This window comes from Schistocerca nitens, chromosome 2 (assembly GCF_023898315.1).
Source record: "Schistocerca nitens isolate TAMUIC-IGC-003100 chromosome 2, iqSchNite1.1, whole genome shotgun sequence".
NCBI lineage: Eukaryota > Metazoa > Arthropoda > Insecta > Orthoptera > Acrididae > Schistocerca > Schistocerca nitens.
Window position 1 is genome coordinate 221,226,913 of NC_064615.1, and position 26,350 is coordinate 221,253,262.

At 39.7% G+C, this 26,350-nt stretch overlaps 2 protein-coding genes across 6 annotated transcripts in view; one reads left to right on the forward strand and one right to left on the reverse strand.

The window, feature by feature from the left end:
• Positions 1-22,599, reverse strand: part of LOC126235937 (phosphatidylinositol N-acetylglucosaminyltransferase subunit Q) — a 108,441-nt gene extending 85,842 nt beyond the window's left edge. For all 5 annotated transcript variants that reach the window (XM_049944905.1, XM_049944903.1, XM_049944904.1 and 2 more), the window contains exons 1-3: positions 21,743-22,599; positions 21,509-21,644; positions 21,102-21,246 (exon numbers count right to left, since the gene is read on the reverse strand). In XM_049944905.1, the coding sequence (XP_049800862.1) occupies positions 21,102-21,246; positions 21,509-21,644; positions 21,743-22,513 (1,052 nt within the window). In that variant the 5' untranslated portion in view covers positions 22,514-22,599. The remainder of the gene's footprint in view (positions 1-21,101; positions 21,247-21,508; positions 21,645-21,742) is intronic.
• A 119-nt stretch (positions 22,600-22,718) lies between these two features.
• The window catches only part of LOC126235940 (thioredoxin domain-containing protein 11), a 141,623-nt gene continuing 137,991 nt past the window's right edge, over positions 22,719-26,350 (forward strand). Inside the window, exon 1 of the mRNA XM_049944908.1 lies at positions 22,719-23,109. Within this exon, the coding sequence (XP_049800865.1) occupies positions 22,949-23,109 (161 nt within the window). The 5' untranslated portion in view covers positions 22,719-22,948. The remainder of the gene's footprint in view (positions 23,110-26,350) is intronic.

Below are 26,350 nucleotides of genomic sequence, written 5' to 3' on the forward strand. Positions count from 1 at the left end.
CCAAGGTAGTGTTACAGACCCTCTGCTGTTTCTTATCTATATAAATGATTTAGGAGACAATGTGAGCAACTGTCCTAGGTTATTTGCAGATAATGCTGTCGTTTACTGTGTAGTGGAGTCATCAGAATACCAAAACCAACTGCAAAATGATTTAGAGAAGATATCTGTATGGTGAAAATTGGCAATTGACTCTAAATAATGAAAAGTGTGAGGTCAACCACATGAGCACTAAAAGGAATCCGTTAAACTTTGGTTCTACAATAAGTCAATAAAATAAAAAGGTGGTAAATTCAACAAAATACCTTGGAATTACAATCATGAACAACTTAAATTGGAAGGGACACATAGAAAATATTGTGGGGAAGGTGAACCAAAGACTGTGTTATTGGCAGAACTCTCAGAAGATTCAACAGATTTATTAAAGAGACTGCCAACACTACACTGTCCATCCTCTTCTAGATTACTGCTGCATGGTGTGGGATCCTTACCGGATAGGATTAACAGAGTACATCAAGAAAGTTCAAAGGAGAGCAGCATGTTTGTATTATCGAGAAATAGGGGAGATAGTGTCACAGATATGATACAGAACTTAGGATGGAAACATTAAAACAAAGGCATTTTTCATTGTGGTGGAATCTTCTCACAAAATTTCAATCACCAACTTTCTCCTCCAAATGTGAAAATATTTTGTTGATGCTGACCCACATAGGGAGAAGTGATCATCATAATAAAATAAGGGAAACCAGGGCTTGAACAGAAAAATAAGGTCTCCTTTTCCACTCGCTGTTTGAGAGTGCAATAGTAGAGAATTAGTGTGAAGGTGGTTCGATGAACCCTCTCCCAGGCACCTTAGTGTGATTTGTAGAGTATCCATGTAGATATAGATGTACACATAGATGTAGAAGCACTCTCTGCTGAGACAGGCAGATCAGATCATCCTGTAATTTTGTGTGAGCTTAGTAAAAATGCCTTCTGTGTGACGTGTTAGTTCTTGTTGACAATCCTATTATTGTAACTGGTACTCAGTTCCAAGTTCTACATGACATTGTTTGATGGATATCCCAGAAACTGAAATCCCTGTGGCTCTAATAAGACTTGCAAAAGCTACTGCATTCACAAACACAAAGCTGAATGAAAACAATATATTCCTCCTACAGTCTAAAGAATCATTAAATCAGGTGCACATCAGGCATCCAGCAGAGTTTTCAAGAGATGTTGGACAGCATTTGACAAAATGACAAAGGAATTCAACTCTATCACAAAATACAAGAGCTGGGATGACATGGTGTGTCTAGCCAGTGTCTACTTTTCATTGGATGGTATAGATGAACTGTTGTTTGAAAACAAGGAGAAACTCAGGAGATGGAAGAAATTTTGTCACTGTGTTGCTTTGAGAAGTTTCATAAGGAAGACAGTTGACTGATTGGTGAATCATTATTCAGAGTGGTTTTATTGAGGACAGGAGACTTATCGGCTGGTTGTACTTATTAACGTGCAATGTGATCTGTGACTGTGACTGTAACTTCTCAGGTTTTCTCACCATAACTGAATAAGTAATGAAGTTGTTGGTTGTATGTTTTGCATGATGTTTCAACAAGAGACCCAGTTGCCATCTTCAGGTGCTGTGAACTGTGGTGTTTGCATACCATTCCTGGACTTTAACCAGACTGTGATGTATTCTTGGTGCTGTGCCACTATTTATAGCTGAGTTTGACTCCCAACACTTGATACACAGTTTGATGCTTATTTGTTTTTTATAGCAAATACTGTTATTCCATCAAAAACACATTCTCTTAGCACTTTTCACCTCTGATGGATGAGATGGGAAGCAAGATCATAATAAATTGAAATCCAGGATAACTATGTTTCCTGCAAAAAAACAAATGAGCATCGAAGGCTGTAGCAGCCACCAGAACCCATACTTGGCTGTAAACAGTAGCACAATGCCAACAGTAATTAATAATCTGGTTGCAGCCCAGGCTGCGAGTAGGCATGTAACACAGCACATAGTGCTTGAAGAATGCAAATAGGATGGTGGTCAAAATATCATACAGAAAAATGAAATTAACAACTCAGCTGATCTCTCGAAAGCACACAAGTGATCTACTATTCAGTCCAAAAGGCAGAAATTTTGACATTTAACGAGAAATTTTATAATTGTTCAACATTTATTTATACATTAACAGAAATGGGAAGTGTTACACGATTAAGCACCAGGCCAATACTTTTCAAATTTTGTGGTGATGTTTGTACTTAACAGGTATTAAATGATTGAACTTTCATTCGATTTGGTTCATATGTCTGTTATCAATATCAGTATGAGGTGAGAAGATCATGGGCAGAAATACACATTTGCGTTCATTGTGGCATGGTGGCAAACAGCCTTCAAATATCATCTTGAAAATTTCTTGCCATGTGTAAAATACAGACTGTGTCACTTCATGATGATGGGTTTCTGGAGGCTGGTATGATAGTGTCTGTATCCTCATTGCATTCCAGACATGATCTGTGGCAACAAATGGGGGACCAGTAAGGCCAGTCAAGGATCTGCTCATTCCTCTGGACATTTGTGGCACGGATTGCAGCATGGGATCATCCATGATCCTGCTGGAATATGCCATTTGGAACCCTAGCCATAAAGTGTGTGACAACAAGATTTACCATTCCTGCCACGTAACTGTTGAGCCTTCAGCCCTCCACCAGTAACTACCAGACCAGTCATGTTTTCATATCCAATATCTCCCAGAAGTCGGACAGGTACGGGTCTCAAGAATCACTGCTTTCTGTAACATTTCACTAGATTGTCTGCAGTTGTGACAGCATCAATATAAATGCCACAAACAGAAATGAGACTCATCACTTACCACTGCAGAATGCCACTCATTGTCCCAGTTGATGCTGGCTCTACACCACCCCAAGTGTTTGTTGTCTATGGTACAGTTAGTGGTAAGCAATGTGTGCTACTTGAGATCTCAACGCAGCCTCCAGTGATTTGTTCCCAAAAGTTTGTGGTGACTCTCTACCTGTAACCTCTGGCCAGATTTCAGCTGCTGTCATCCATTAGTCTGTTAGAGCTATTCAAACACTTTTCAATCGCCTCATGGTGGAATCCTTTTGGAAGGAATAGTGTCTACTCCTTTTGTCACACTGTTATCCTGAGCCCTTCTTGTCACCTGTCACTTAGCAGTCATTCCGCTTATAGCCATTTGTTTGCGTAATCTGTTGGTATAATGCTTCCATGCGCCTCATGTCAATTTCCTCAACGTCTTTCTGGACCCAGGTATCACATTGTGCAGCCATTCACACTGATGGATTCCGGTTTGTGAGTAGTCACACAAAACAATTTGGAATTTCACATGATGCTCTGTAGCATTAACATAGTAATGTAACTGATACGTGTTGCACAGCATAATGGATGGGGTACAATCCTCAATACAGAAGATTGTGCGTTTGAATGTCATCAAGTACTTTAAAAAAATTTATTTTTAAATCTGTTTTGAAGTGATTTTGATCATAATTTTTATTGAACTAATTGGTTTAAATGTATTTTTTTTTTATTTCTGTTCTTTCATCACATCATTTTCATCGTTGTATAATTTGCTCTCACCCTTCTCCCTATCAGTCTTTTTCCATTTGGAATCTTTGGTCCTCTGGTTTTAATTTCTTTCATTTATCATCCTATAGTTTCATCCCCGTTATTGCACTCATTATTTCTATTTCTCATTCTGCTTGATTTATGTTTTACTTATAATCCCATCTTTTGTTTAAATCTTCACCTGCATTATTTTGTCCATATTGCAATAAGAATTTCCATAGTTTGATTTTTGCCTGGTGGCTTACCATTGTTTGATTTTTGCAGTAAGAATTAATGATTTGAATATTTCTAAGGCCATTGCCATCATTGCACTGTCAATATAAATAGAATATTTTGTCTTTTGTTTTTAACCACTAGATTAGCATTTTCAAGTGTTTAAATATTATGATAGATAAATAAAAATAATACATACATACATTAATCATTGTTCCATAAATCATGAATACAACACTTTGTAATGATGTGGAATTAAATTCACATCCACAGAAATTCCAAGTGGAAAAATAATGAAAGGAAGAAAAATGACAGCAAATGAAAATGTTCATACAGTGTTGAAAATTATGTGACAAAGGAATAGAATTTAAAAAATTACATTTTAACCAACTAATTGAATAAAATTAAGGACCAAAGTCATTTTGGTAATGATTTAAGAATAAAATATTTTAAAACACCTGAGTTTCGAAGACACCGTTTTATGACAGCCTTACATGTCCGAGAACTGTACCATATCCATTACGCTATGCAACCAGTCAGCACAACATTCGTTATGTCCTCTGGGCATGTTGTGTTACAATCTCCACTCCTAAAGTTAAAGTAATGTTAAGAATGTCCAATAGCCATCGTATACTCGTGTTATTCTTCATCTGTGGGAATGGTTTTACCCTGAAAATAAGCTTACAGAAGGATGAAATTTTATGCAATAATCCCACAGACATGGAAATACAGAATTTCCATTTTCTAGCATTCATTCAAGGTCTTAATGATGTATGACTTTCCATTTCTGTCAGTGTAGTTATTCAGTGTAAAGTTACTTTCTCGTTGATTGTTGCATAATCAGCAAATAGTCTAAAAATGCTGCTCATACTATGTCATGGATTGTTTTTATTAATTGTTTCCCTGCTGTACTTCCGTGGCACTTCCCTGAACATCGCATACTTGACTGGTACTTCATGCTTTTACTTGTTCACACATTACTTTTATTCTGAAGTAAATATAAGGGGGGTAGGAAGAAGGGTGAAGGAAAATGACTGGAGAGGTCTAGGAAAAGGGGTAGATTTGGGAAAGTCACCCAGAACCACAGGTCAGGGGACACTTACTGTACGAGAAGAGATGAAGAGATGGGAAGACTGATTGTTAGGGATTGCATTGGACGAGATTTGAAAATCTGAAAACTTAAAGGTGGAAGACAGGGTAATATGCAAGACAGAGGTTACAACTAAAACATCATGCATGAGTTAATAAGTGTAAGAAGCTAAGTGCATTTTACATAACAGAGGTGAGAGGGAGCGATGAAAAATAGATGGGAAAAACAATGAAAGATGTAGAAAACTAAAACGGAGTGAAGCAAAGAGTAGTTACAGTGAAGAAAAGCTGAGACAGAAGAAATTAACGCAAATCAAGGCCAGGTGGGTGGCGAGAACCAAGGACATGTAGTGCTAGTTCCCACCTGCAGAGTTCTGAGAAACTGATGTATGGGGGAAGAATCCAGATGGCACGTGTGGTGAAAACGGCAGGTCAGGAATGTGATGTTGTAGAGCATGCTCTGCAACAGGATATTGCAAGTTGCCAGTATGTACCCTCTGCCTATGCACATTCATCCTAATTGATAATTTGGTGGTAGTCACGCTGACGGAGAAGGCTGAACAGCATTTACATAATAACTGGTATATGATGTGTCATTCTGCAGGTGGCACTCCCTTTGATAGTAGATTTCATTTTCAATGTATTCATGACCATTGTTACTTCTGAATCTGGTGATTTTCATGTTAAAATGAGTAGTAGCCCATCCTTAGTATACTTTGAAATAATGGAACACTTCAGACTTCGAGTATAAGCTGCTGTAAAGTGAGTATAATCAGCGAAGTCGCAATATATTTATTTCCAGCCAAAAGAAACAGGTGTTACAAGACCAAGCACATCACTATGTATCAGTTCAAGTGGTTGATGGGCTTGATCACAAGACTGAATATCTGGTAAATGTGTTTGCTCACCCTCTATGCAGATCAAACATTTAATTACAGGTTTAGAAAACCTTACTTTGTCCAGTCCCTCCCCTAGATAATGAAGTTTCTTCATATTTTCAATGTTCAAATGTCCTAAGCATTTATGCTACAAGTTGCCCTGTTTGAAAAACACACACTACGCAAAGAACTCTTAGTACATTTGATTGAAAGGATATTCATCCCAGAATCTTTTCTGTGAGATACAGTTACAACCTTTTGAACTGAACCCATCAAATTTTAAAAAACAATGCAGTATCCAGCCATCTCTAGTTTACACACTGTCAATAAATTATTTACTACAACTGACACTACAAGAACATCTTTTATTTTTATTTGCAATTTCTTTCCAAAAAAAATTCTCTGAGCATCAAATTCTCCAACTATTCGAGCAAACAAAAATGTATCTGTTTTGGTAACCTTTATTCTTATTGGATTTTCCAGTTCCTTAACATGCACCAAAGGAACAGAGTCACTAACTAAATGTTCTCTTGTCCCCAAGTATACAAAACATTCTACTTTATCATCAAGAAAACTTACAGTAACTTTTCACTAGATTTGCAGAATTGTTACTATTATGCTTTTGTACCCCCCCCCCCCCCCTCCAATGAACCATGGACCTTGCCGTTGGTGGGGAGGCTTGCGTGCCTCAGCGATACAGATAGCCGTATCGTAGGTGCAACCCCAACAGAGGGGTATCTGTTGAGAGGCCAGACAAACATGTGATTCCTGAAGAGGGGCAACAGGCTTTTCAGTAGTTGCAGGGGCAACAGTCTGGTTGATTGACTAATATGGCCTTGTAACACTAACCAAAACAGCCTTGCTGTGCTGGTACTACGAACGGCTGAAAGCAAGGGGTAATTACAGTCGTAATTTTTCCTGAGGGCATACAGCTTTACTGTATGGTTAAATGATGTTGGTGTCCTCTTGGGTAAAATATTCTGGAGGTAAAATAATCCCCATTCGGATCTCCGGGCGGGGACTACTGAAGTGGGTGTTGTTATCAGGAGAAAGAAAACTGGCGTTCTACGGATCGGAGCGTGGCATGTCAGATTCCTTAATCGGGCAGGTAGGTTAGAAAATTTAAAAAGGGAAATGGATAGGTTAAAGTTAGATATGGTGGGAATTAGTGAAGTTCAGTGGCAGGAGGAACAAGACTTTTGGTCAGGCGAATACAGGGTTATAAATACAAAATCAAATAGGGGTAATGCAGGAGTATGTTTAATAATGAATAAAAAAATAGGAGTGCGGGTTAGCTACTACAAACAGCATAGTGAATGCATTATTGTGGCCAGGATAGACATTAAGCCCACGCCTACTACAGTAGTAAAAGTTTATATGCCAACTAGCTTCCGCAGATGACGAAGAAATTGAAGAAATGTATGATGAAAGAAATTATTCAGATAGTGAAGGGAGACGAAAATTTAATAGTCATGGGTGACTGGAATTCGGTAGTAGGAAAAGGGAGAGAAGGAAATGTAGTAGGTGAATATGGATTGGGGGTAAGAAATGAAAGAGGAAGCCACCTGGTAGAATTTTGCACAGAGCACAACTTAATCGTAGCTAACACTTGGTTCAAGAATCATAAAAGAAGGTTGAACACATGGAAGAAGCCTGGAGATACTGACAGGTTTCAGATAGATTATATAATGGTAAGACACAGATTTAGGACCCAGGTTTTAAATTGTAAGACATTTCCAGGGGCAGATATGGAATCTGACCACAATCTATTGGTTATGAACTGTAGATTAAAACTGAAGAAACTGCAAAAAGGTGGGAATTTAAGGAGATGGGGCCTGGATAAACTGAAAGAACCAGAGGTTGTACAGAGTTTCAGGGAGAGCATAAGGGAACAATTGTCAGGAATGGCGAAAAGAAATACAGTAGAAGAAGAACGGGTAGCTTTGAGGGATGAAGTAGTGAAGGCAGCAGAGGATCAATTACCGTATTTACTCGAATCTAAGGCGCACTCGAATCTAAGTCGCACCTGAAATCTGAGACTCGAAATTCAAGGGGAGAAAAAAGTTTTAGGCCGCACCTCCACATCGAAACAAAGTTGGTGCATTGTAATATGAGACACAATTTAGGTCGAATGAAAGACGATGCAGCTACAGTAGTTTGGTTCGAGTCGTAAGCTTAGCAGTTAAGCTTTACCAGGTAGCCATTGCCATGCGTCAGGCGCTCCGTCCGTATTTATACGGGTACCCTTCCTTTTTCACGTGCTTCGTCTGGTTTGAATCGATTGCTTATTTTGCTTTGATGTGATAAGTGCCGTTTTCTTTGTTATAGGTGTTTACGTCACTCTAAGCTGAAAATGCATTACTGTACTGTGTCATGCATTGTTTGTCGCGTTCTGATAGTGCGTGTTTACGGCCTGTCGCCGCTCGCGGCATTGCTTGCTTTTGTGCGCTGCGCGCTACCGCCGCTTACAATTAAAAAAAAGGAATCGTCTCATTAGCGAAACAATGGCAAGAGACTGCTATTTGTTGTTACTTACACTGCTGCTTTCTTTGATAATGATCAACAAGAACCAAATAATAGACTGCGTATGATAGAACATAGTTCTGAACGAGAGTTAGGCGAAATTTTTTTTCCGTTTGAAAATCTTTGCGGCCGCTTCTTTAGTACATCAAATTCTGCACAGAAATTAGAGTCATCTTAGATTTAAAAATCTAGTCAGTTGCCGTGCTTCATTTCTGACTGTAACACTATTAGGTATAAGAATAATACGAATATAAACATGAAACGATACGTATATTCTTCCGCGTTTGCTGTTATCTCACTCTAGTTTCGTAGTTTATTAGGCAGACAGGATTTAAATGAGATAGCAGCAAACACGAAAGAATACATGACAAAATGTTTATATTCGTATTATTCTTATGGTGAAGAGAATACTGCATGTGATTCACATTTCATCAGGTTCCTATTAGCAACCATCTCTTCTCACAGGTAGGAAAAAATACAGAACGTAGAGTTGGCCATATTGACAAACCTCCCAAACAGTCTTGCCAGTCGGATTTTCGTATTACATTGAAATTCTGCTACATTCGAAGATGAACAATACGGAATTTGTATTTACTTCGTTGAATAATGTATAAAAATGCAGCGGTCGAAACTCGGGATGGAAAAAAAAGCTCGTCTTCCACCTTTTTTTTTTAATTTATTTACTGACGCAGAGGTTTTGGCGCCAGTATTTATCTTTGTGCCTACAAAGCATGCCTGTGCAGCGCTACATATATTCGACGGCAGAAGTTAGTTGTGGCGGCACCTACCAACATTTTTCAGAACTTCCGCTTGCTTTGCACTCTATTCTAAGCCGCAGGCGGTTTTTTGGATAACAAAAACCGGAAAAAAAGTGCGGCTTAGATTCGAGTAAATACGGTAGTTAAAAAGACGAGGGCTAGTAGAAATCCTTGGGTAACACAAGATATATTGAATTTAATTGCTGAAAGGAGAAAATACAAAAATGCAGTAAATGAAACAGGCAAGAAGGAATACAAACATCTCCAAAATGAGATCGACAGAAGTGCAAAATGGCTAAGCAGGGATGGCTAGGGGACAAATGTAAGGATGTAGAGGCTTATCTCACTAGGGGTAAGATAGATGCTGCCTACAGGAAAATTAGAGAGACCTTTGGAGAAAAGAGAACCACTTGTATGAATATCAAGAGCTCAGATGGAAACCCAGTTCCAAGCAAAGAAGGGAAAGCAGAAAAGTGGAAGAAGTATATAGAGGGACTATACAAGGGCGATGTACTTGAGGACAATATTATGGAAATGGAGGAGGATGTAGATGAAGATGAAATGGGAGATACGATACTGCGTGAAGAGTTTGACAGAGCACTGAAAGACCTGAGTCGAAACAAGGCCCCGGAAGTAGAAAACATTCCATTAGAACTACTGACAGCCTTGGGAGAGCCAGTCCTGACAAAACTCTACCATCTAGTGAGCAACCTGTATGAGACAGGCGAAATGCCCTCAGACTTCAAGAAGAATATAATAATTCCAATCTCAAAGAAAGCAGGTGTTGACAGATGTGAAAATTACCGAACTATCAGTTTAATAAGTCACGGCTGCAAAATACTAACACGAATTCTTTACAGGCGAATGGAAAAACCGTAGAAGCTGACCTCGGGGAAGATCAGTTTGGATTCTGTAGAAATATTGGAACACGTGAGGCAATACTGACCCTACGACTTATCTTAGAAGCTAGATTAAGGAAAGGCAAACCTACGTTTCTAGCATTTGTAGACTTAGAGAAAGCTTTTGACAATGTTGATTGGAATACTCTCTTTCAAATTCTGAAGGTGGCAGGGGTAAAATACAGGGAGCGAAAGGCTATTTACAATTTGTACAGAAACCAGATGGCAGTTATAAGAGTCGAGGGACATCAAAGGGAAGCAGTGGTTGGGAGACAGGGTTGTAGCCTCTTCCCGATGTTATTCAATCTGTATATTGTGCAAGCAGTAAAGGAAACAAAAGAAAAATTCGGAGTAGGTATTAAAATCCATGGAGAAGAAATAAAAACTTTCAGGTTCGCCGATGACACTGTAATTCTATGAGAGATAGAAAAGGACTTGGAAGAGCAGTTGAACAGAATGGATAGTGTCTTGAAAGGAGGATATAAGATGAACATCAACAAAAGCAAAATGAGGATAATGGAATGTAGTCGAATTAAGTCAGGTGATGCTGAGGGAATTAGATTAGGAAATGAGATACTTAAAGTAGTAAAGGAGTTTTGCTATTTGGGGAGCAAAATAACTGATGATGGTCGAAATAGAGAGGATATAAAACGTAGACTGGTAATGGCAAGGAAAGCGTTTCTGAAGAAGAGAAATTTGTTAACATCAAGTATAGATTTAAGAGCCAGGAAGTTGTTTCTGAAAGTATTTGTATGGAGTGTAGCCATGTATGGAAGTGAAACATGGACGATAAATATTTTGGACAAGAAGAGAATAGAAGCTTTCGAATTGTGGTGCTACAGAAGAATGCTGAAGATTAGATGGGTAGAACACATAACTATTGAGCAGGTATCGAATAGGATTGGGGAGAAGAGAAGTTTGTGGCACAACTTGACTAGAAGAAGGGATCGGTTGGTAGGACATGTGCTGAGGCATCAAGGTATCACCAATTTAGTATTGGAGGGCAGCATGGAGGGTAAAAATCATAGAGGGAGACCAAGAGATGAATACATTAAGCAGACTCAGAAGGATGTAGGTTGCAGTAGGTACTGGGAGATAAAGAAGCTTACACAGGATAGAGTAGCATGGAGAGCTGCATCAAACCAGTCTCAGGACTGAAGACCACAACAACAACAACAACAACCCTAATATGACCTTGTCTTCCACATCTGTAACAATTCTATTTAGAATGAGCATTGGTTGCATCATGCATACCTTGAGACTTGTGACGTAATACTTCCTTTGACCTTGCTGTGAGATGTGCTGTCAATGAAGACAATTCAGTTAACGACCCTTTGTTGCCATTATAATTGTTATGTTTTGCTTCTTTGTTTGATAGTCTACCCTTTACAAAACGCAATTTCAATTGTTCACCTGACAAGGTATCAAGAGCGGTAACATCATTTTTGTATTCTGGAGGGATTATTAGTGTAGAATGTGGGACACTATGGCAGTATTAAACCACCGATATAGATGATAGTCCCAGATCACAAGAATACTCTTCATTAAACAGAGAATTTGCTTGCAGCATCTAGTCAGTCACATTGTCCAGCTCATACTCCAGTACATTGCACTGTCCCGAAGAGCTCGCATACTGTTTGAGCCAAAGGAAGCAAAGGTGCACATGACCGTCTGGGCTGTGTGTGACGTCTACATAAAGCCTGGCTAGACTGTTTCTCATGGAGCGTATGGGAGCATACGTGACCAATCACATTGTGGCTGGTACTTAGATGAGGTATGTTGGGCAATTTCTTGCAGAAGAAGAAGCAGCATGGCACATGCTGTACACATGGTAGGGAGCGAGGAGTTGCTGTAGTCATCTGGTGCAATTGTACTGTGACATCACAGATGTGAGCGTGTTGGTCAGCTCATGTGGAGATGTGGCAGTGTCACATAACTGTTGAGGTGTCTGAAGTGCTTCACTGCATGTGTTGGTGTTGTGGTTGTCAAGGTGGGCATTGTCATTGTCCAATGACAATGGAGGAGGTTCATCTTGCAAAATCCACACTGGTTTGAGTCAGTTAAGGGAGACAGTGGTAGGTTTCTCATAAATCAAAATGTCAAAGGTATGGGTTCCACGTCTGAGCACTTTGTAGGTTCCCAAATAAGGAGGTTGCAATGTGGGAAATATTGTGTCATCACGCAACATCGCCTGGTCACAGTGTTTGAGATGTCTATGAACAAATATCTTTGGCATGGAATGTGGTGATGGCAGAGGGATCTGTGTGTGGTGGGTGTGATTTTTGATGCATTGTATCATATACTGAACTTGTCGATATTGGCCACAGGCAGCCTATAATCCGCAGGGAGTGCAAGGAATTCTCCACATCCTGCTTCAGTGAGCGAAGCCTGAAGGTCCTCTTCATGCACAGTCTGTACGCCCAGTAGAATCCAAGGAATTGCCTCGGTCCATGAGGCCCCATGGCATTAACACCATTTTCATTGTTTTATGCCATCTATCCACCAGGCCATTGCTTTGTGGGTGGTAAGCAGTGGTGTGGATATGGTCAATCCCACAGAGGCGGCAAAGTGTGTTGAAAAGGGCTGTCTCGAACTGTTTGCCCTGGTCGACTGTCATACTGTCAAGTACACCAAAGCACACAATCCATAGTTTGACAGTAGTTCATGCAATGGTGTCTGCCATGATACCTTGACGGGGGCTCGCCTTCACCCAGTGAGTCCCTCTATCAATGGCAGAGAGAATGTAATGAAATCCCCAGGCAGTAGCCTGACAATGTCAATGTAAATATGTTTGAAATGTGTAGTCGGGATGGGAAAGTTGCCTAATATTGGTCAAGTGTGACACCCAATTTTGCTTTGTTGGCAGGGTAAGCAACATTGTGCCCAGTGGTTACAGTCCTATTCTACCTTAGACTGCACAAAATGGTCCGTAATCACCCATGTCATTTCCGTGGCACCAGTATGGCTGAGGTTGTGAAGCCCATCAAATACTTCACGTTGCATGCTGAGGGGGACCAGTGGCCATGGTTTCCCCACAGAGACATCACAGAGTAATGTTGTGTTTGTCAAAGGCAAAGTGCGTTATTCAATGTAGAGGCTGATATTTGCATCAGTGAGTAGCTGAGTGATGGTGAGATTGTTTATTTGTTCTTGTGCCATGCATTCATAGTCGTATGGTGGGGAGATTTTAAAAAGACATGAGGAATAATTGGTGAAGATATTATCATATATAGTGCTTGTTTGGCCACCAGTTGGTTTTATTTGAAACCCAAATATCAACTGGTTTCAGTCATGGAACAACTTCATGCATAAGGGTTAAAATGGTTTAAGCCACCACTTCACATTTGTCATTACTTAAATATTGTGTAGGGCATATCATGAATATCAATACAAAACACAGGAATTCTACAAGCAAACATACTAAGTGTACTCAGAGCAGTACTGAAGAGAAGATCAGATATCTGGGTTTAAAATAAAAACAGTTGATAGTCAAACATGCATTTCATACATTACTTGATGACTTTTGAGAGCCATATTCCAAAAATGTTTAAAAGAAGATAATATCAGTTCCATGCATGTGTTGGATGTCAGTCGTACTGGCCTGGTGACTGGTTGGATAGCAAATGGCATCAACCAAGGGCTTATGATCTATAAATATTGTTAAATGGTAGGCTTCAATGTCTTCATTGAAGTAATGCACAGTGAAGTAAACTGCAAGCAGCTCATGCTCAAATGCTGACCAATTTGACTGCATGGCCGAGAGTTTCTTGCAGAAAAATTGAAGTGATTGTGGCACATGATTAACGATCTGTTGAAGAACTGCTCCAATTGTGGTGTCGCTTGTGTCAGTTGTAAATGTCAACTGTGCATCCAGTTGTGGATATGTGAAAGTAACCGCCTGAACCAGGCAATTTTTAGTGTGGTGAAATGCATCTGTCACTTCTGGTGTCCAAGGTCATTTCCTTTTATCATGGTTGTCTTTGCCTTTCACGGTATTTGTTAGTGGGATCTACAATTCAGCTGTCTGTGGAGATGTTTGTAGTAAAAGTTGTGAATCCTGAGGAATCGTTTTAGGTCATGCACCAGCAGTGTATGTTCAGTCATCCTCTTGCATTGTGGCTAGAACTTGTTGTAGATAGCATGAGTGCTTGTCTGTGAAACACGAGAAGATGAGTGGACTGTCAAGATACATATAGTAGAAGGGGAAGTGGAATAGAAGACTGTAAATGAACCACTGCCATGTCTGTGCAGCATTTTTAAGTCTGTATGGCATAAAGAGGTACTCAAAAAATTTAAATAGGGTTACAATAGCAGTCTTCTGGATATCTGCATCAATATTTCTAGATAGGTACACTTTCAATCAATCACATTGAAAATTGCAGCACCTGTGAGGGCATTCATATGGTTCTGTATATTGGAAATGGGGGTAGCCATCATGTGCTGCTCAGGAACCGAGGACACTGTTATCACTGCACAATTTGGTAGAGCTGACTTTCTTCAGAACAAACTTGAACCTGGAGGCCCAGAGGCTATCTGAAGGCCAAAAAATTTCTGCTTGAAATAGTTCATTAACTACAGCTTTGGCAAGCTGTAGATCTGCTGGAGCTAACCATCATGGTTTGTGTTGAACTGGAGGTCAGTCTGTGGTTATTATGCGATGCATGGTTCTGTCACAAACAGCACAAATGTGTGATCAAATGCGTGAGGTGGTGGGGTCATGAACACTGTTAACAGACACTGTGCGGTGTGGTTTACTGACCTTAGGGTGGCTGTTGGTGGCCGGCGAAGTCTGTGCTGGCATAGTGGTGCTGAAGGGGAGGCTTGCAAGTGCGAGGCAGCTGTTAGTTATCAGCCGTGTGGACTCATGTGCTGCTCCTAGAGCTGTAGCTGCGGCAGTAATGCAACATTGAAGCTTGTCATCGACAACTTTGATTCCATATGCAACCATTGTGCACAGGGAATGTATATTATTATAAGGAAGGAGAGGAATACAGCAACCAGTTGCAATACCATTGGATTTTTTATTATTCTTGCATATCCAGAGTTCAGTTATAAATAGCCATCTTTAGCACAACTTACTCAAATACACTGAAGATGGCTGTTTATAGCTGAAATCTGGATATGCAAGAACAATAAAAAAATGCAACGGGATTGCGAATGATTACTGAATTCATAGCCTTACTTAGAAGCTCATCGTTTTCAGTACAGAGAGATCGCATATGCATGTGCAAGCGAAATAGCACTGATGTGCATAGAGAACATCCTTTGAAAGTTTGGCGCATTCGCGGAGAGCCATCGAGGTAGAGTGTGGTAGAGCACATTGGGAGCTGGTTGTGGAGGCTTTGAAGAGGTGGAGATAGTTTGCACTCGTTCACACAAGATGTGGTGAATGAGCATGGACTGCAAGATATCAAGGGAGAGATGGTAATGTCACAAAAAGCCAGTTCTGTTGACTGGTTCTACCACATCAGTAACAAGGAAGGTCCACAGACACTGGAGTATGCCCAACAGGTGCACGGCGTATGCTGCATACATTAGGGTCCTCATATTTGCATGTAGCTTCGTCAAATTGCAAGTGATATCAGCAGGGAGCAGGATCTGGAGCCATGCAAGTTGCATAATGCTGTTGCCATGTGTAACTATGGGTGTTCATGTGTGTTGCTGCGCGGGCAATGAGGACTGCTGTGGTATGCGGTGATCGTGGCCCTTCATGTCTGGTCAGTTGCATTCATGCAGCAGGGCATGTGAGATCGACTGTATTCATCAGTGAGTCAAATCTTGAATGCTGTTACTTTTTGCATATGGAAAATGACAATGAACGTTATGTCAGTCATAGCCAAGTGTTGTGCAATCAGCTCTGTCTCATTTGCCTTCATGACAAGCTGTAGGTCTGTTGGTAGCTTGATCAACAACAGGGCCCACAGTGTGGCATCCGATATAAGACCTGGTCCAATTAGGTGCGAAGGTGGCATCAGAGATGTGATGGAGTACTATCACCGAGTTTGGCCTCCTACATGACCTACTGAAGTTGCTGTTCTGACATATGGGATTGCCTCTGTAACAGCACCACCTTGGCCAGAGCAACTTGAAGGTATTGTACATTACTTCCGAGCTGTTTGCCAGGAGGCTGATCAGGTATGTATTCTACTATTGGTCATTGAATATGTAGATAGTCTGTAAAATGCATTTGATGATTGTGAACCATGAGCTCGAATTGTCAGTACCAAAAAGTGGTAGTCTGAGCTGAGTGCTGCCCAAACACATCAACTTACTGGTGGTTGCACTCTAACCATTAATTGTATGAGGCAAGATGGTTGTCGACTGTTTATGCTTCTGCGGTTGTTGCATGGTGGACTGTGAATTTTGAAATACACTGCGCACCGCCGAAGATGCTGGCGATGTGAATGTGGCATTGCAGAGATGGTTAGAAACAAGAAGGCACTCAAAGCAGGCTATGGAATTAAGTCAGTTAATGGGATCATCATATACTGCCGCTGCTGTTATGGTGTGGTACCACAGTTGGCTAGTGGTAACGAAAGCAGATTATTCATGCACTCAGTTTTCACAGTCGAATTCACACATTGTCCACACTGATTCTGCACTGCATTTGTGTGAGTGGCGTCCACTGATGTAGGTATGGTGCCCGGTGACATGGTGTACGGCCATATTCACACTATGTAGTAAGCTCAATCGAGTTCCAAGAATAATTTGCATGTATTTGTAGTTGATGCAGGGTCACTAATGCAGGAGGTGGGATACTATGATGGTAGTAAGCCTGTGATAGAGATGACACACCTGAATCACGAGAACACTCTTTATAAAACAGTACACAGCATCTAGTCAGTTACATTGTCTAGCTCGCATCTCAGTCATATTGTGCTGTCCAAAAGAGTTCCGAAACTGCGCAAGCCAAAGATGTTTGGTCCCTCTAGGACAAATGTCTCACATTAGTAACAAACTACACACTGTATCAGTTTCTTCTATATTAGCACCCAATGCTTTCAAATCACATATTAACTTACCAAACTTCAAACAAAGATTTTCAAGAGTATCGACATTTGCATTAAACTCCATTATCAACAGTCTTTCTCAATAAAAACTGAATAGCCATACCTTTCCACTCAAAAGTTTGAGTTAATGAATTCCACAAATCATAGGCTGTTTCCTTGTCCTTGGCACACTCCAAGTATTGTTGTTGTTGTGGTCTTCAGTCCTGAGACTGGTTTGATGCAGCACTCCATGCTACTCTATCCTGTGCAAGCTTTTTCATCTCCCAGTACCTACTGCAACCTACATCCTTCTGAATCTGCTTAGTGTATTCATCTCTTGGTCTCCCTCTACGATTTTTACCCTCCACACTGCCCTCCAATACTAAATTGGTGATCCCTTGATGCCTCAGAACATGTCCTACCAACCGATCCCTTCTTCTGGCCAAGTTGTGCCACAAACTTCTCTTCTCCCCAATCCTATTAAATACTTCCTCATTAGTTATGTGATCTACCCATCTAATCTTCAGCATTCTTCTGTAGCACCACATTTCGAAAGCTTCTATTCTCTTCTTGTCCAAACTATTTATCGTCCATGTTTCACTTCCATACATGGCTACACTCCATACAAATACTTTCAGAAATGACTTCCTGACAATTAAATCTATACTCGATGTTAACAAATTTCTCTTCTTCAGAAACGCTTTCCTTGCCATTGCCAGTCTACATTTTATATCCTCTCCACTTCGACCATCATCAGTTATTTTGCTCCCCAAATAGCACAACTCCTTTACTACTTTAAATGTCTCATTTCCTAATCTAATTCCCTCAGCATCACCCGACTTAATTAGACTACATTCCATTATCCTTGTTTTGCTTTTGTTGATGTTCATCTTATATCCTCCTTTCAAGACACTGTCCATTCCATTCAACTACTCTTCCAAGTCCTTCGCTGTCTCTGACAGAATTACAATGTCATCGGCGAACCTCAAAGTTTTTATTTCTTCTTCATGAATTTTAATACCTACTCCGAATTTTTCTTTTGTTTCCTTTACTGCTTGCTCAATATACAGATTGAACAACATCGGGGAGAGGCTACAACCCTGTCTTACTCCCTTCCCAACCACTGCTTCCCTTTGATGTCCCTCGACTCTTATAACTGCCATCTGGTTTCTGTACAAATTGTAAATAGCCTTTCGCTCCCTGTATTTTACCCCTGCCACCTTTAGAATTTGAAAGAGAGTATTCCAGTCAACATTGTCAAAAGCTTTCTCTAAGTCTACAAATGCTAGAAACGTAGGTTTGCCTTTCCTTAATCTTTCTTCTAAGATAAGTCGTAAGGTCAGTATTGCCTCACGTGTTCCAGTGTTTCTACGGAATCCAAACTGATCTTCCCCGAGGTTGGCTTCTACTAGTTTTTCCATTCGTCTGTAAAGAATTTGTGTTAGTATTTTGCAGCTGTGACTTATTAAACTGATAGTTCGGTAATTTTCACATCTGTCAACACCTGCTTTCTTTGGGATTGGAATTATTATATTCTTCTTGAAGTCTGAGGGTATTTTGCCTGTTTCATACATCTTGCTCACCAGATGGTAGAGTTTTGTGAGGACTGGCTCTCCCAAAGCTGTCAGTAGTTCTAATGAAATGTTGTCTACTCCCGGGGCCTTGTTTCGTCTCAGGTCTTTCAGTGCTCTGTCAAACTCTTCACGCAGTATCATATCTCCCATTTCATCTTCATCTACATCCTCTTCCATTTCCATAAAATTGTCCTCAAGTACATCGCCCTTGTATAGACCCTCTATATACTCCTTCCACCTTTCTGCTTTCCCTTCTTTGCTTAGAACTGGGTTTCCATCTGAGCTCTTGATATTCATATAAGTCGTTCTCTTATCTCCAAAGGTCTCTTTAATTTTCCTGTAGGCAGTATCTATCTTACCCCTACTCCAAGTAACAGTCTAAAATTCTGTGTGTTATCGTGATTTAAACTTCTTATCGTTTTTACTAAGTTCTCACAGAAGAGCTTGCTTCTGTGCACATTGTTCTCAGCTGTGTCATCCTGAATAGACACTTCCATTACCATTTATGACTTCGCCAAAAAACTCAATAATTCCAGCTCATTGCTACAGTTCGTGCCATCAAGCAATGGTATCCTATACTCCATCTCCGAGTCATGACTGTGAACCTTTATTTGTTGTATTGTAAAATCTGGATCCTTGGCCAATAACCTGTTGCTAAGGCTAGAAATTATCAGGCATTTAGATAAGTAATACCAGTATATCACTTATCACAAACACTCTTACAGCCACAGTACAACCATGAAGACAAGATACAGACAGACGAAGAAAAACACAAGAGAGAAACACAAATAAAAAAAAACAAAAAACAAAGAGAAAATAAGTCAGAGCATAACTATTAAATCATCATTACTTCAACACTTCCAAATTCTAGAAATATTACAATAAATGCTACAGAAAAAAGAAATGGAACGGGTCCCACGTACAATGGTACAAAGGTTGACCAGTTGGTGAAGGAAGCTAGTGTCTTTGGCCCTGTAATGAATATCACTCTATAGCCCTCTGATTTCAATATTTGCTTATGGAAACTGGGCAATAAGGACTGTGATAAAGGCCAGTATTATGCTACAGCTCAATATGTAATTATAAATTCTCCCTTCTTTCAAACATTTCAGGCAGACAGGAAACTGATAACTCACTGGTAAGAATGTGTATCTGTGATTCTTCAATACCTTACCACTCAATCTGGGTAGGGATCAGGATAATTCTTTGTGCAGACGTCAGAAGAAAGGAGCAAGCATGAACCACTTGCTATTGTCTTGATTTTTTTTCAAGCACAGAAAAAAATTACCTCCCACCAAATGTACTCGTTCTTCTGTTTTATGAAGACATCCAAAGTTACACAGTCATTTTTTTGTTTTAAATGGAACAGTAACATGTGTTTATAAAACCTGGTGTATTGTCAGAGGCTACATTAACACTTTAATTTCCTTGTGTATGTCCTCTAAAGTCAGTTGTAGTCTCTTCCAGCTACATATGGTTTTATGTTAAAACTTTTTATTTTCTCCCATGCCTATAACTTATGTGTGTAAATGAATTCTGTAAAACAGTCTTAAATTATTGTGCATATTATTTCTATTGTGTTACTTATATGTATATGTTTTATATTTGTGCAAAGTTGTGGTTCAATAAACCAACTAAAAAAAAAAAAACACTGAAAGGTAATGTAATGTGTTCTCTCTATCTAAAACTGTATGAAAAATCACTTGGGAGGGTATTCCACGTGGTACTATGTTTAAAGAGTTGACACAGTATTGCACTGTTGAATCCTTTCAAATATCTAGGAAGGTGAAAATTATCTGTTCATTGCATCCATAAAAAGTTAGCAATTATTCTGGATGATAGGACGCTCCCACATTCATATTCCCCAGCTGCCTCCTTACAAGCCATCAACTACCTTTCCCCAACCCTCCTCCCATTCCCCGCCTCCTTTCTCCCCTCAACCTGAAAACTCGATGACACCACTATTTACATCCTGTCAGAACTTTCTACACCAACCTATGTTCATTTGAGTGATGCTTACATTTGATACATAAAAAGGAAGTTTTCACCATTTCCATCTGTCCTGTTGCCACTCTAAAACCAGATGTTTCATGAACTGCAAATAGAAATAACAAGAAAGTAAATAATTTGAGGAGTAAAGATGACAATTCATTGAATAGCCAAAGTGCTGAGCTATCGATATGCACTTAAACACGACAGAGAACATTGTCCACTTTCAAAGCCTTCTTCAGAGCTATAGAGTACACATACATACCTTTACACATGGAACCAGAGGCCGGGGGGGGGGGGGGAGGGGGGGGGAGGAAGCAGAGGGTGAGAGTGTCTCTTTGTGTGTGTGTGTGTGTGTGTGTGTGTGTGTGTGTGTGTGTGTGTGTGTCTTATGTACGTATCTATCAATAACTCACTGTCTATGCCTCAACTGATCAGTGATTTGTTACCTTTACTGCTTACAGCATTTATATCTGACCAAGACTTTCCATAACATACTAATAACAAGAAAGTAAATAAGTGCAGAGCTTAACACTTTATACTAACATGGTTTCCTTTCTTTTAATTGAAAACTCATTCCAGAGTTTCACTTACCTTGCAGCATAAACATATATGCAGTATACGTGAAAACTGACAAGATCTAGCAGATCAGCCAGTAGGCATATTTGGAATGTAAGTCCTAAACATCCAAGCCATGTCAACATATGAACAGCCAAGTCCAAACAAGGTTTACAAAGAACTGGAAAAAAGTTAGTAATCAGATATAAACCATTTCATATTATTAAACAGTAATCGCAAATATGGTATCCTTGACTAACTTATGGTTAGCAAATGTCCATACAAAATTACACACCATACCAATAGGTATACATTATATCAAGAAAACCAAGATTATTTCATTAATGTAGTAAAGAAATGTGAAGTCATTTATGTTGCAAATAAATGCTGATCTGTAACTACTATCATATCTATATAATCAAACTCTCACTTGCAGTTATTACCAAGAAACATCCACCAAAGATTTATGTGGTATAGGAAAAATTTTCCTAGCATATTGTTTAATGCATAGTTCAGCTTCAAACCGGCTGGTACACCCATCAGCCAATGCAACAAGTCTCTGAGTGTAGTGACAACGACCTGAAACATGTTCTTGTGCATGCCATGTTGTATCATGGAAAAGATTACACTAGTTTTTTTTTTTTTTTTTTTTTTTAAAAAAAAGAAAATGCTAGTACCTCAGCCATATCAAGAAGCATTTTCGAAAATGGAGTGTTCACTGTAAGCGGTTCTACAATGAGACGAACTAACATAAGGCCACAGAAGACATCTATCAAGAGAGCCAACAGGAAGTTGCCCATTTTAAGTGTCGGTTTCTTGAAATGCGCCACATGGCCAAAAAGCCATGCAGCTGAATTAAGGATGTCACACAAGTGTAAACCTGTTGATGTGTGTCTAACGACAGGTGTCACAAAAGCGGCCACAGCTAGCAAATATTGCCGTGCTCTCTGTGCTACTCTGACAAAAAAATTCAAACACTTGGGGCTTTCAGGGGCATTTGCTCCAGAATCTAACTTCAAGAAATTCGCTAAAAATCTGCAGTAATCCGAACTGAAGCCAGTAGGGCTCTCAAGCCCTTCACAAAGGATTTCTGAAGCAAAAAATTTATGATAATCATAAAACACACATATCACACGGCACCCCTTCATCAATGTGACGGGGTTCCCACTTATTATTAATTTTGTCAGAATAACCGAATGATCTTGGAAATTTAACATCAGCCAATTTCCTTTTTCGTTTGGAAGTGTCGTAAATTCATTATCATTAGTTCTTGCGTAGTAGCCAATACATCTTTTCCGTTTCGGCGTCTTGGACACCGAATGACAAGTTTTAGTCAAATGAGTAACATAGAAAACCTTTACTGTGTTCTGCTGCACATAAAGACCATGAAGTAGTCCTGAATCACTTCCATACAAAAATGTGGGGAGAAATATGACTACAACACTCATTGTCTCAAACAAACCCTCTGTGTTTTTGTTATTATCTGTCAAGCATGGAGCTTATTTGTTTATCAATTACGAACAAACGCACAGCGCTCCATCAGTACTGACAATCTGTGTGGAGCAGGGCCGGCTTTCTAATTTTGCCCATACTATTGGTATCAATGAAACAAATGAACATGTTCTTTACAGATCAATGCTACTTTTTGTATTGCTATTTTCAGCAATGCCAAAATGTTGGAGGGTAGGAGCTGGCAGGAGCCGCAGTATTGTGCATGCCGGAGATATGAATGACAGCACGTGTATATGTAACTATCGTCACAAGATGAGGGCCAGTACAAAAATTGAATTATGGAGTGACGTGTGCTCGTAATGAAATTAGTTAAAGTCTTTGCTAGATTTATTCGTGACAAGAGGAGGAACATAAACATATGACGTGGAGTTATGTATTTGGGTACGCCGACGAAGTCAAAAAATCGAAATGGTGAACGAAGCAGACGTGCAACTGCAGAATCATTTTTTGTTACGAATATGTATTTTTATGGGCGAGAACTATGTTTTGTTTTGGCGATTATCATCACTACGTACGCTGCACTACAAAATGCGTAAGAATCGACTTTTCTTGTAAAAATAATAATAGATTCCACAGGTAAATTGAAAGTCAGCGGGCTAGAATATGCATCTGTCAATTCATTTCGCTCACTGCCTTCAGTTGTTCAGGTTACATATTTACATAAACGCTTTGAAAAACTATCATCACTAATGAAATACAAACAACACTATTCAGGATGAACGGGTAAAAGTTCCTGATAAATAGTTTGGCAGTGAACAGTTGTTATGTTGTTGCCTAAATCGTATCCACAGCTAGGTAGTTCCGAAATGTAACAACTGTTTTTTCACTTTCACACATGGTTTACATTTAAGTGCCGTGTATGCTGTTTGGAAGCCGAACGAATGTCAGTCACATATGTAGTTTTGGTGTTGCTTAGTGAAACTGTCAGTTTGGATTTTGTTGCAGCCTTCAATCACATTAATACAGTTGGCAAATTGTAAAACAGTCTTCCATAGATTTTTGTAAAGTCTATATCTACCTTCACACCTGCATGCTAGAGGGTACTTACATTTTACCACATATTGAGCTTCTTCCCGTACCATTTGCATATAGAGTTCGAGATTAATAACTATCTATACACCCCTGTGCATGCTGTCATTAGTCTTAATTTCCCGGTGGGAGAAATTTGACGGGGGAGGGGGGGGGGGGTTGTTGCTGTAGTATATTCTTAGGTTCCTCACGTAATACTTGCTCTTGAAACATTTTAAGTAGGGTTTATGGGGTAGCAGATGTTTACCTTCAAGCATCTACTAGTTGCTGCTGCTTCTGTTGTTGTTTTGTTGTTATTGTGGTCTTCAGTCCGAATACTAGTTTGATGCAGCTCTCCACACTACTCTATACTCTGCAAGCCTCTTCATCACTGAGTTAACTAACATAACCAACATCAATTTGAGCCTGCTTACTTAACTTGTCTCTTGGTCTCCCTCTGCTGTTTTGGTCTGCCACACTTCTCTACAACAACAAATTGACAGTTCCATGATGTCCCAGAGTGTACCATATCAATCGATCCTCTCTGTTAGGAATCCTACAAATTTTCTTTCTCCCCAGAGCAACTGGAAGCAGTTAATTCCATAAATTATCTGGGAGTACGCATTAGGAGTGATTTAAAATGGAATGATCATATAAAGTTGATCGTCGGTAAAGCAGATGCCAGACCAAGATTCATTCGAAGAATCCTAAGGAAATGCAATCCGAAAACAAAGGAAGTAGGTTACAGTACGCTTGTTCGCCCACTGCTTGAATACTGCTCAGCAGTGTGGGATCCGTACCAGATAGGGTTGATAGAAGACATAGATAAGATCCAATGGAGAGCAGCGCGCTTCGTTACAGGATCATTTAGTAATCGCGAAAGCGTTACGGAGATGATAGATAAACTCCAGTGGAAGACTCTGCAGGAGAGACGCTCAGTAGCTCGGTACGGGCTTTTGTTAAAGTTTCGAGAACATACCTTGACCGAAGAGTCAAGCAGTATATTTCTCCTTCCTACGTATATCTCGCGAAGAGACCATGAGGATAAAATCAGAGAGATTAGAGCCCACACAGAAGCATACCGACAATCCTTCTTTCCACGAACAACACGAGACTGGAATAGAAGGGAGAACCGATAGAGGTAGTCAGGGTATCCTCCGCCACACACCGTCAGGTGGCTTGCGGAGTATGGATGTAGATATTCAGTACACCTTCATTAGTTCTAGATCTACTCATTTACTCTTCAACATTCTCCTGTAGTACTACATTTTGGAAGCTTCAATTCTCTTTGTATCTGAACTGTATCATCCATGTTTCACTCCCATTCAAGGCTATGCTCCAGACAAATGCCTTCAGCAAAAACTCCTTAACATTTAAATTTATATTCAATGTTAACAAATTTATTTTCTCCAGAAGTGCTTCTCTTTTGCCATTGGACATGTCAGTGTGGAGAAGTGGATAGTGTTCCAGAATACTCTCGTGTCCTTGGGAAAGGTAAGTTCCCATAAAGGTGGAAGAATCAGGTATGATCAACAGTATGACGATGCAGTAAGCAATCAAGACCCCTCCATTAAAATCAGATCTACTTTCTTTGATAAATCCAATGGCATTAGGGAAACATTTCTGAAGAAGAGAAATTATGTAATTGAGAAACTGTGATCCCTCCATTAGCAAAAGATTCGAAAATAGTCTCCTGATCAGATCTCCAGGAGGGGCTGCCAAGGGGGAGTTGTGCCCAAAAAAAAAGGTAAGCTTGACATTCTGCGAGCCAAAACATGGAATGCCCTACTCTGAATTTGATACAGAAGCTAGAAACTCTTAAAATTGTTACACAAAGGCACTATCTAGAGCAATAAGAGTCAGTGAAGTGAAACAGAAAGAAGATAAGGATAGAGTTAAGGGATAATATGTGCTCAGCAGTAAGACAGGGGAAAGATGCCGTGTACTGTAATAAATTTCCTAATATTGGCTAATACACTGTTCAAAAATCGCAGGATATACTTGGAAAATTACATGTGGAAAAAATACATTTGGAAACTTGCTGATGATGTGGGACAATACCAGCTGAATTACATCTTATTGAGACAGATTCTGAAATCTGGTATTGGACTATGAGGTGTACCCTGATCAGGTATAGACTCACTTCACAATTTAGTAATGATGAAGTGTGGGCTGAAGTTTAAACAAATCATTATCAAAACTCATTGTATAAAGAACTGTTGGATATTGAGGAATGATGCATTTGAAATTTTTTGATGTTGTGGATATTGCAGTAATGAATACCACAGTAGAGGAGTCTTTCAACTGTTAAGAAAAAGGAAGAAATATGGCAGTATAAGTCAGTTTTTAGTGAAATCAATAGAAACTAAAGGAAAATTAAAGTAAAAGGCTGCAGAAAAAATGAAAAGAAATCGAAAAGTAAATGGCCAGTGGAAAGACAGATTCAGCATTTGTTGTTGTTGTTGTCGTTGTTTTCAGTCTGAAAACTGGTTTGATGCAGCTCTCCATGCTACTGTATCCTATTCAAGCCTCTTCATCTGTGAACGACTACTGCAACCTACACCTTTTTCTGTTTACTGTATTCATCCGTTCATCTCCATACACAATTTTTATCTATCACACTTCCCTCCAATGCTAAATGTAATTCCTTAATGACTCAGATAGTGTTCTATCAATCGATTCCTTTGTTCGGTCAAGTTGTGCAACAAATTTCATTTCTCGTCAATTCTATTCAGTACCTCGTCATTAGTTATGCAATGTACCCA